The sequence below is a fragment of the Mus musculus genome, chromosome 9 (assembly GCF_000001635.26).
Source record: "Mus musculus strain C57BL/6J chromosome 9, GRCm38.p6 C57BL/6J".
Taxonomy (NCBI): domain Eukaryota; kingdom Metazoa; phylum Chordata; class Mammalia; order Rodentia; family Muridae; genus Mus; species Mus musculus.
In genome coordinates this window covers 114,462,778-114,474,770 of record NC_000075.6, presented here as the reverse complement: position 1 = coordinate 114,474,770, position 11,993 = coordinate 114,462,778, and the positions used below count along the sequence as shown (strand labels likewise).

General features: G+C 48.6%; 1 protein-coding gene across 3 annotated transcripts in view; it reads right to left on the bottom strand.

The window, feature by feature from the left end:
- Window positions 1-391: 391 nt before the first annotated feature.
- Glb1 (galactosidase, beta 1) overlaps window positions 392-11,993 on the bottom strand; it is a 73,302-nt gene continuing 61,700 nt past the window's right edge. For all 3 annotated transcript variants that reach the window (NR_108101.1, NR_108102.1, NM_009752.2), the window contains 2 exons: window positions 10,473-10,727; window positions 392-933 (listed from right to left, as the gene is read on the bottom strand). Coding sequence is in view for 1 of the 3 variants with exons in the window: in NM_009752.2 (NP_033882.1) it covers window positions 730-933; window positions 10,473-10,727 (459 nt within the window). In the remaining 2 variants the exon portion in view is untranslated. The remainder of the gene's footprint in view (window positions 934-10,472; window positions 10,728-11,993) is intronic.

Sequence of the window (11,993 nt, the reverse complement as noted above, 5' to 3'; positions counted from 1 at the left end):
GCAACTTCATACATACATGAACATGAACACACACACACACACAGAGAGAGAGAGGAGAGAGAGAGAGAGAGAGAGAGAGAGAGAGAGAGAGAGAGAGAGAATTCTATTCAATTGTATAGAGAGACCATACTACCTACTTTGAGCAACTATTAATCTTTTAGATGGTTTATAACTGGAGATCTCTCACCAAGCAGATATCACAGAGATTCAGAAATAGTCAAAGCAGGATCAAAAACAAAGCCCTCTTCTCACCCAAACCAGCTCTCTCTTCTACCCACTTTGTACCTCAAGCTGGTGAAGTAGCTTCAGGCAGCCCACTCAGGTCTAGTTGAGATTTAAGTCAGACCCTGGAGTTTAATACCTGCCTGATATATTAATGACAGGACCCCCACAACTTGCAAACCAATTTTATTCAGCAGAAAGATGACGTGATTATTTCAAATCAGGATAAAGGACATTATTCAAGTTTTGCTCCAACCTGTGTCTTCCTGTGGTGTCCACTCCCTTCAGCCTTCCCGGTGGCCACTAGGGTGGGAGGTCAGGCAAGGCGGGGCTGCAAAGTCACCAGCAGGGTACACACATTCCAGAAATGTAGCTTCCATTCTAGCACAACAAAGGTGATCCGTGTAACCAGAGTAGAGCTGTGCTCCCCAAGGCTCAGTCTCAGAGGTTCAGCCATGAGTCTTGACCAGACTGGCTTGGAAAATGGCCACCGATGGTCAAGTCAGGTCAGGAAATGACCGGAGTGTCAACAAACTCTACTGTACACAGCTCTGGGGTCCCCTCGCTGCAGGGTGCAAACTCTAGCTCCAACACTGTGATGTTGTTTGGGGCTGAAGTGGTCAGGATGTTCCTTGGCACGAACAAGGTCTTTTGTGGGCCCATTGTGGGCCAGTATCGGCCGAGGTTAAAGCCATTGATCCATACTTGACCCTAGAGAGAGAGAGAGAGAGAGAGAGAGAGAGGGAGAGAGAGGAAGAGAGAGAGAGAGAGGGAGAGAGAGAGAGAGGTTGTCAGCTGAGGAACACTAGTATCAGAGAGGCAACAGATGCCCCATAGAGTCCAGCATCCCAGTATCCCATGTTAGGTGGTAGAGCTTCTTCCAAATACCAATTCCTGCTGCAGAAGAAACGAATTTTGGAGCCTCAGATTCAGAAGCTACAGACCAGTCTTGGGCCACACCTCAGCACATTCTGAGATCCACCCTGGCTCCCAGGAACTGCCTGTCTGTACCCCAACCCTCTCTGCTATGGCTGCCCACACCCTTCAGCAGGAGAGTCTTCCTTGCTCTCTGCCCCACAGAGGCAGAGCTCAGCCATGTCGCCTGACGTGCATAAAGCCTGAACATAGTCTAAGAACTGTTTCCCAAACAACCCCGGGAAGAATGTGAGGGCGTGTGCCGCAGGTGCTACAACCTCAGCATGCGAGAGGCTACGGTAGGAGGATCAGTCTGAGTCTGAAGGCAGCCTGGGCAATATAGTGGGCGTAAGCCACAGCGGTGGGACGAGACGGGGATGGGAGCAGAGGCCTACACAGGAGAGTGTCTACATTATTGTTGGGTGTGTGGTTCTTGTAGCTTTCCTCCGAGGGATGTGGGGAGAATGGCTTGGAAGACAAGATTTTCAGTCTTGCAAGCTGTGGGGATGACTCCTGTGAGCAGGGACACTGCTTCTGGAAAAGACGCACTCAGGGTTCGAGGGGCTACAGAACAGATGGAATAGTCTGCTGGGGGTGCTGGGGGTGGTGTGGGGTCACACATGCCAGAGGTAAACAGAAGATCTGGAAGAGGAGGGAAGTTCTAGAGGGCAAGGGCAGAGGGGACAAGAAAGGAGAGAAGGAAGGAAAGAGAGTGGTCCTCGTGGTGGTCCCTCCTGCTCATTTTTTTTGTTTTTTTGTTTTTTTTGGTTTTTCGAGACAGGGTTTCTCTGTGTAGCTCTGGCTGTCCTGGAACTCACTCTGTAGACCAGGCTGGCCTCGAACTCAGAAATCCATCTGCCTCTGCCTCCCGAATGCTGGCCACCATGCCCGGCCCCTCCTGCTCATTTTAAAATAAACAATTAATATTTGCACAGTCTTTCTGTACAGCAGACTAGCCTGAACTATCTAGTCCAGATAATCCTCCTGCCTCTGCCTCTGAAGTGCCGAGACTGCAGGGATAATAAAACTTCCCTTGGCTTTATTCCAGTCCACCTGGATTTCTTTCCTGGTTTCCCATCTTATTCTTGCCTGCTGCTAGCTGTCTGAACTCAGGCAGGTCTCCATTTAATTTTCCCCCTCCCAGGGTCGATGGCAACACAGAGTCCATGTAGTTTGAGAACGGTCCCCAAAGCAGCCCAAGATGGAAGCAAGGGTGAATGGGGTGGGTGCTGTAATTTTAGCCCTTGGGAGGCTATGGTAGGAGATGATTATGAATTATGTGCTAGGGGGGCACAGCACATTTTGGTGGTCAGCCTAGTGCCTGGTGCAAGGAGTGGGGTGCAGATGGGCTGTACTCCTGGTTCAGTGTGGGCACCACTTACCACTGAAACAAAAGCTCTAGGCGTTCAGTGCTCACAGAAGGAGGTCAGCGACTCAGAACTGCCTGTCTGTTGGACTAAGTCATTTAGAAAAGGGTGGCAGTTTCGAGGTTCTCAGAACTACTTTAACTCTTGTTTTTACTCGGGATCTGTTATCTCTCTCCGTCCTGAAAGGCATAAACCATAATAGTTTCACCTGGGCTTTATCAGCCCCATCTCTGCCAGAATCCTGTTTTCACGGTCTTAAGACCAGCTCCTGATTTCAGTTGCCCTGAATTAGTTTTGACTAATTTTTACCTATGTGCCAGTGTACATAAATAGGCTGGGAAGATGGCCCAGTGGGTAAGAGCCATGCCGGGCAAGCATGAGGACACACGTTCAAGTCCCCAGCAACCACATAAATGAGCTAGGTGCCGTCTTTCCCATGCCTGCAATGCCAGTGTTGTGGGAGACTGAGACAGAGGACCACGGGAGCTTACTGGTCTCCAGCCCAGCTCCAGGTTCAGAAAGAGAGTCTGTCTCAAGGGGGTAAGGTGGAGAGCCAGGGCAGGACACTTTGATTTCTCTGACCTCCTCCCCTGTACACAGGAGCATAGCACACATGTACATGCACATACCACATACACTCACACACATACATGCACAAATAAGTGTATATATGCATTATTGTTTTAAACATATGACATTCAATGGTACGGATATACCAATTAGCTTTGGGGACTTTTTTCTTTTTTTTATATGTTAGTCCAGGATAACCTCAAATTCATAATCCCTCTACTTTGGACTCTTGTACGCTGGGGCTACAGGCATGTGCCAGCATGCCTGACTAATACATTGTTCCCTGCTCCCGCCTTTTCTTCAGTGTTAGGGATTAAAGCGGGGCCTGTGCGTGCTGCCACGACACTGCATTCCCTAGAAAAATATGCGGATGGCTACTCACTCCTTCACTACTGAAAATGGGTACTCAGGTGTTTCTAGCTTTGTGTTCTTAATAACAGTGCTGTCAACAACATTTTAAAAAACTTTTTAATTGTTTTTGTTTGTATGTATTATTTCCACCAAGACAAGGTTTCTGTATAGCCCTGGCTGTCCTGGAACTTGCTCTGTAGACCAGGCTGGCCTCAGAGATCAATCAACCTACCTGCCTCTGCCTCCCCAAGTGCTGGGGTTAAAGTACCTCATTGGCCTTAGGGTAAGGTTTTAGTTCTTCTTTGGTTTTGCTAGTAGCCCCAGCTGGCTTGGAACTTGCTATATAGACATGCTGACCTTGAATTTGTAGTGACTCCCCAGCCTCTGAGTCTGTAGTGCTACGGTAATAAGTGTGGACCACCACACTAGGCTTCCAGCTAGAAGTTTTAAAGGCTTTCTTTATTTTTATTTTTACTAACCTGCTTATTATTTATTTATTGAAACAGGGTTTCTCTACATAGCCCTGGCTATCGTGTTACAAAGAGAAACGCTGCCTTGGAAAAACTGAACTAAGTAACTAAATAATTTTAAAAATAAGTAAAATTTATGCTGAAAGAGTTGAGAGTATAGCTTAGTAAAGGACTCTTGCTTAGCACATTTGGCTAGTCTAGGCTACAGTGTGAAACCCTGCCACTAAAGACCAAACAGAAAAATATATGCTGAAATTATTCTTGGTACATTATTCTTGGTAAACCAAAAGGATATACTAATGAGGTGACTGCAGGGGCTTGGGGGTGTCCCATGGCAGTCCCAACTTCTACAGTCCATGGCAGAAGTCGACTATCTCTGACCATCATGACCCCAGCCCACACTTCTACCTTCTGCTATTAACACAGAGGTGACGGCAAAGCGGAAGTTCCTGTTAGGGCCTGACCTACTTCTCAGTGAGTGTGTGTCTGCCTTAACTTACCCGGACAAAGCCAATCTTCCTAGAATTTACAGTGAAGCTTTATTTCTTTTTTAAATTTATTTTTACTTCATGCACATTGGTGTTTTGCCTGTCTGTCTGTGTGAGGGCATCAGATCTTCTGGAACTAGAGTTATAGTGGTGAGCTGCCACGTGGTTGCTGGGAATTGAACCTGGGTCCTCTGGAAGAGCAACCAGTGCACCTAACTGCTGAGCCATCTCTCCAGACCCTAGAGTTAAACTTTCAATACTGTCTTTTACTTTGTTTGAGATAGGGTCTCAACAGACCAGGCTGGCCCAGAAAGCAGAACTCTCCCTGCCTCTGCCGTCCAAGCGCTGGGATTAAAAGCTTGCGCCACCATATCCACCCCTCAATACTGTTTTAAGATATTCAGATGCCCCTTAAACGTGAATATAGGTTGATCATGGTAGCACATCCCTTTAGTCCCAGCATACGGGAGGCAGAGGCAGGTAGATTTTTAAGTTCAAGATCAGCCTGGTCTCCTGAACAAGTTCTGGGACAGCCAGGGCAGCATAGTGAGGCCCTGTTTAAAAAACACAAAGACAACGAGGTAATAGACTATACTAAAGGAAATATGGGTGCTCGGAGGGCTCAAATCGGGAAACGTGGAGGTCTGTCCTCAAGGTTCAAATGCTCCCACTCATGACTTGTCTACATTGTGCTGTGAGGTTGAAAGCTTGATTCTATAAGGTAAAATGTCAAGGAGCACCTGAAGTGGTCTATAAGCAGAGCCCCCGAAATAAGCAAAGGGAATTAACTTTTCCTCCTCTCCCAACCCCATGGCTATCTGCAGATGGTGTGAATCCCATTTACCCAGGTCTTAGTGTAATAAATGAAGCAGCTCTGTGGTCTCCTGTATTTTAGGAAGCATTCTAGGATAACTTTCTATTTCCTAACAAATACCCAAGGCATTCAGCTCAGAGAAAGAAGAGGTCTGGAAGCTTTCAAATCCATAGGCAGGTTGCAAAAGTACCTCCCACCCTCTCTTTCTCTCTAATACATACACACACACACACACAAGCTTGCATCAAACTTTAAAAGATGAAGAAATACAAATGTAGCATCTACATCTTTATTTAATCTCAGCACTGGAGAGGCAGAGACAGGTGGATTTCTGAGTTCGAGGCCAGCTTGGTCTACAGAGTGAGTTCCAGGACAGCCAGGGCTACACAGAGAAACCCTGTCTCGAAAACAAACAAACAAACAAAAAAAAAAACCAAAAAAAATGAAGGTTAAAAAGAAAAAAAAAAAAGAATAGCCAGGGCCCTGTCTCTAACCTTCCAATATGAAGAGGACAGGGCTGGAATGTGCCTCAGCAGTTAAGAGTACCTCTGTTCTTAGAGCGGATCTATGCTTTGTTCCCAGCACCCACACGGTAGCTCACAACTGCCTGTAACTCCAAGGGATCTGATGCCCTCTTCTGGCCTCTGTGGGTCCTGCATGCAGGTGGTGTGCACACATATACCTATAAGCAGACAGACACTCATACACGTGAAATTTAAAAAGGCATGAAAGGTTGAGCAAAATGACTCACCTGAGAGCCAAGAAGTGAAAGAGAGCATAAAAGATCAGAAACGAATCCCTGTGATGAGGGCACATGCACACAAACATATGAGCCATCATAGTGTGTCATTCATTCATTCAGTCTGTCTGTCTGTCTGTTTCTCACATACACATACACAGTAAAATAAACTCTGTGTACTAAAAATTATAGTGAACCCACTTCACCTGGAGTTATTGCACTTGCTGGGAGAAGCCCAATCACCTAGTTTCTGGGTTCACAGGGTTTGTGAGTGAAAACTATGAGTTAGACGTAAAGAATGACTGTGTAGGGTTAGCACCATTGCAAACCAGGCAAAGGGAATGCACTGACCCCTGCCCCACGCTGTGGGAGTGGCTTGTAGGATGACAGACACCCATGGGCTTCTCAGTTTCCAGCTTAAAGCCAGTTAACACCCAGTCACACCCCGGTACGATAAGCAGCAGAGTCATAGTCTGCCAGTACTCATTGGGAGTGACATCAGGGGTTTTCACCCTGTGCTTTGAGACAGGACTGCTCACTGGTACCTAGGGCTTGCTAGTTAGGACAGGCTAACCGGCCAGCACACTCCAGGATTCTGCCTCTCCCTGCTTCTCCAAGGCTAAGACTACAAGCAAACACCACCACCACCACCACCACCACCACCGTTTGTAGCTTTTTACAGCTGTGCTACGCTTAAATTTACACCCAGATGTCACATGTAGGAAACACTTTTACCAATGAGCTAGCTCCTTAACCTTATCATAAATCATTTAAAAATATTTATTTGGCTGGGTGGGGTGGCACATGCCCTGTAACCCAGCCAAGCCAGCCAAGGATTCATAGTGAGACCCTGCCTCACAAAACCAAATAAGTAAACCTGAACAAAAATGTGTGTGTGTGTTCATGCATATCATGTACACTCAGGAGCCAGGCAGGTCAGAGACAGCTGTGAGACACCAGGTAGGTGCTGGGAATCAAAGTTAGGCCCTCTGCAAGAGCAGAAAGTGCTCTTAACTGCTGAGCCATCTCTCCAGCCCCACATTCTTTTATGACGCTAAGAATTTCACGGGTTCCAGACAGACCTGGATACACATCTGGAGAATGAACCTTGAACTTCTCCTGCATCTTCCTCTACCTCATGTGCATTTTTGGAGACAGGGTTTCTTTGTGCGGCCCTGGCTGTCTTAGACTCACCGTACAGACCAGGCTGGCTTTGAACTCACAGACATCTGCCTGCCTCTACTTCCTGAGTGCTGGGATTACACCACGCACAGCTTGGTGTGATAGTTTAATGAAATAGTCATCCACACTCATTTCTCTTAGATGGAGATAAGCAGAAAACACGCTTTTGTCCCAGCATAGCTGGACGTGGCACGCATGACCCAACGTTCTGACCGTCACCAAAGCCCTGGCGAACGTGCCTCCCTGAGAGTCTACAGTCAGTCGGTGCACAGTGCAGACAGGCACTGACCTGTATGGACTGAGCAGGCACGCCTGACCCCTGAAATCCCCCAAGCACACTTGCTTAACCAGAAAGCCACATCCGACCCAAGAAAAACCAGAGCAATCAAAAGTGGTGCTTTTATCTCATGGACTGAATGTATTAGTGATTTCACTCACGAGATCAAGTTAGTTCCTTGGTAACAAAAGAAAAGAAAGCCCTGTGGGGAGGGAAGGGGCTCTGAGGAGGAGGAAGACAAGGGTCAGCGAGCATAACCTAGTCTGAGAACTGCTCAGGCCTCAGTGTCACGTGGTCAAATCTTTCCTCTTCTCCCAAACCATCAGCTGAAGTGTTGCTCAGCACAGGGTGAGGCCCAGGAAGGGGTGACTTATCTGTGTTCATGGAGGGCGTGTCGGGAGGCGTTTGCTTGTTTGTTGCATTTGTTGTACGTATATGGAGACCAGAAGTTGGCTTTGAGTACCTCCCTCTGCTGCCTTATCATTACTGAATTTCATGGGTATATTTTGCCTGGATCCAAGTCTGTGCATCTTATTCGTGCCTGATGCCCACAGAGGTTTAGAAGAGGGCACCAGATTTCTTGGGACTAGAACCCTGGTCCTCCAGAGCAGGGGCTCTTCACCTCTGAGCCCCAGCCCCAGCCCTCTCCAGTACTCTTCACCCTCCTTTTGGAGGCAGACTGTCCCCACTGGACCTGAAGCTGTCTCACTGACTGTCCAGGAACCCTCAGGATTCTGTCTCTGTCTGTGCGGCCTCCTAGGTGCTGGGGCGAGCCGCCATGCCTGACTGGCTGGAGGTTCCCGAGGCTCTCCCGCGTTGTAAAGTCTCATCTTTCTCACACATGTCAGCTGTCTTGAGATTTTTATGACCACACTCATGCACACGTCACCTGAGATTTCCGTGTCACGCTCATACACACACACACACACACACACGTCATCCACACAATGACAGTAATAATAAACCAAGTAAAATAAAGCCAAGCAAGCAAAACAGAAACAGGGTGGATGGCTCCTGCAGTGTTCATACAAACAGGCCAGAGGTCAACCCAAGGTCTCCTGGAGCCCGGGCTGCCCTTGAACTTGCTATGTGGCTGAAGACAACTTGAATCTAGGATCCCCCTCCCCACCTTCTGCTGCTGCTCAGTACCACTTCACCCAGTTTTATGTGGTGCTGAGGACTGAGCCCAAGTATAGCAAACATACATGGATACATACCTACATACATGGATATATACATGGATTCATACATATATACATGGATTATATACATACATACATGCATACATACATGGATATATACATGGATTCATACATACATGGATATATATACATGGATATATACATACATACATATATACATACATGGACACACTCTATCAAGCCACACTCCGGTCTCTTTTGTCTTTGTGATTGTCACAATACCTTGGGTGGCCAAGTCTAATAGGCTGGGTGACCAAAGCCCGAGATTTTGTGCTAAACTGGAGTAACAAGAGGACATCCCATGGCATGAGAACTGGGAGAAAGGCCTGGCTTGGGAGCCCACACAGACAAAGAAGAGCCAGCTGCCTCTGATGGCCACAGCACCCTTCACCTTCTTGTCAGCAGGGGGAAAACCAAAGGTGACCTAGGAGGCAGAAAGTCCCCTGCTAGCTGCGGGGGAAGACCCAGGGATGCATCTGTTCTCAGGCCCGAGAGCCCCTGCTGAGAGAGAAAGGCTGGTGAACCACCGGCAGAGAAAGTGAGAAGAGGGGTTGGTTTTGGGGAAGAAGGCAGAACGGAGCCTTCCTTCTAGAGACCACTGGGTAGGAAGTGAGGACGGAACCTGACAGGAAGTCCAGGAAACAGGAGTTCCAACTGGCGGCAGGCAGAGAGGATGAGGTCCCAGGGACAGGGCAGAGGAGGACCAGGCTTCCCAGGAAGGCAGAGCTTAGACGTGGAGAACATGGTGGTGGGCAATGCACAGCAGAGGCCTCACTGTGGTCGGCACATGACGAATCAGCCAAGAGGCCAAAGATGGTCACTTCCGGGGGGCGGGAAGGGACGGACGAGCGTCAAATGGACCAACGGGTCTAGCATTTTTGTTCGGTTTTGTTTTGTTTTGAGACAGCCTTTCTTGCAGCCCAGGGCAGCCTGGAACTACTATAAGAATGAAATTGCTATGGTCCATTTACAGTATGAGGTTTGCTTAGAGTTAATCAGTCACGAACAAGCAGGGGGCACCCGGTGGCGCCCCTCTCTCCCAAGGTGGGCAGTTAGCACTCATCTCAGAGCTCTGAGAACCAGAAGACTACAGTTCCACCCAACAGTAACCTAGCAACAGCTTACATCATCATCTGCCGCCAGGTGTGTGCCAGGCGTGTAAGAAGACTGCTCACACCCCAGCTCTCTCTCTCCCCTCTCCTCTTCCTCTGCCCTTATAGCCCGGTTGCCCCATTTCTCGTCGGGCCTGATGGTGTGTACCTGGAGCAGAGTCGGGAGCACCAGAAGTTCAAGGTCATTTCCGGCTACTTAGCAAACTCAAGGCTAGCCTGGGCTACATGAAATCCTATGCAGACAAAAAACTGTTCCCTTCATAAGCAGCATATAAAGAAGCCCTGGGGATGGGGGGGGGGGTGACTCCATGGCTGAGGGTGCTTGCTAACAAGCTCAATGACCCGAGTTCGATCCCCAGGACCCACACACATGGTGGAGGAAGAAGGCTGATTCTCATGGCTCTGACCTCCACGTTTGCCTTGGCAGGTACATGAAAACCCACATTTGAACACACACACACACACACAAGTAAATGTAATAAAAATGAACAAATAGGTTCTAGTTCTTCCTGGAGGAAGCCAAGTGAGCTGCCATTCACTGAAGAAAAGTTGTCAAGGAAAACGGGGCAGAGAAGGACACCTCCAAGCTGGACACTGGGTCCCTGAAGATCTGCCACAGTCTTGTTCCTGCACGAGTGAGCCAGTAGGAAACCCTCCCCACATCACACAGCATCTTACTAGCAGCAGCCTTCTGATTCCTTCTCGGTACTGAGAACCGAATGCTTGAGGCTTGAACCCGAAGGCTATTCATGAAGATGCATACCTTGGACCACCCAGGAAACTGGATGAAGGTGTCCTGTGGCAGGTCTGGGATGCCCGAGGGGATGGAGAAGTTGCCCACGTAAAAGGTGGGGAGTATGAGGTCCGAAGAATTGGAGGTCGACCGTCCGTCAAGGTGACCCTCATCACTGGCCTCCCGGCCCCAGAGATGGTTGCGTACCATGGCCTCAGTGTTCAGTGGGAAGACCGTCCAGTTGGTGAGGACAGTGGAGTTGATAGTCATGTTGGAAATCAAACCCTGGAAAAAGGAAACACAGAGCCATGAGCCACAGGTGAAGCAGGGACTCATGGGAGTCACTGACCTCCTGGGAGACGCAGCAGGAAATGAGACTCTGCTGTGTGGACAGCAGGTGACACAGGTCCGGCTGGAGGCTCAGTCCAATCTACTGTCTTGGCAGGAATGAAGATATTCCTTCCGTCTGTCTGTTTTGTTTTTTTTCAAGACAGAATTTCTCTGTGTAGCTCTGGTTGTTCTGGTATTCATTCTATAGACTACACTGGTCTCAAGCCAACAGAAAAATCCGCCCGCCTTTGCCTCCCAAGTGCTGAGATTTAAGGAGTGTGCTGCTACCACCTGGCTCTTTATTTAAGGGTTTTTTTTTTTTTTTTTTTTTTGGATTTTCGAGACAGGGTTTCTCTGTGTAGACCAGGCTGGCCTCCAACTCAGAAATCCACCTGCCTCTGCCTCCCGAGTGCTGGGACTAAAGGCATGTGTCACCACGCCTGGTTTTATTTAAGTTTAAAAAAATTATTTTTATTTGTGGCATAAGATCTTGTGTGGGGTGTGTGGGGGTGTGTGTGTGTGAGCATGTGTATATGTGGTGTGTGTGTGTCCATGTATGTGGGTACCATGCCAAGAGAGCACCTTTTGGCATGAGATGCCCTGGAGCTGGAGTTACAGGCAGTTATGAGCTGCTCCATGTGGGTCTTTGCATCTAAGCTTGGATCTTCTACAAGTGTGCTAAACCCCTAGCCACCCTTCCAGCCCAGAATGAAGAAATCTAAAGAGATACTTATGCCCACCCTCCCCCACTTTGGCTGGCAGACTGTTGAGTCAATGGAACCTAAGGAAATGGAATTTCCCTAGAAATCTCATGCTAGGAAAAAGAAAGGCCAGACAAAGCCTGGTATCATCCAGAGCCAGCCTGAGAGCTTGTCTCAGGGAGAGCTGGCACTGAGTGCTGACCTCCTCAGAGCACTGGTTGCAGAGACTGGAGCTGGGACACATCTTTACTAGGACTGCTAGAGTGTCTCTCTCTAGCCGTCCATTTAAACCTGAACCCCATGTCGGGATCCTGAGGGCGGACTGGGGTGGGGTGGAGTAAGATGGGGTGATACAGGGTCCACTTACTTCTCCTCCTAGAGTAGCCACATGGGTGGCTCTCCCTGCCTTTCAGTGTCCCGTCTGTCTCTGGATCTGCCTGACCCTACCAACTCCCACAACGGCAACTCTTTGGAACGAGGTACACGGCCCTATGCGCCAGCTTCACCACAAATCACCACA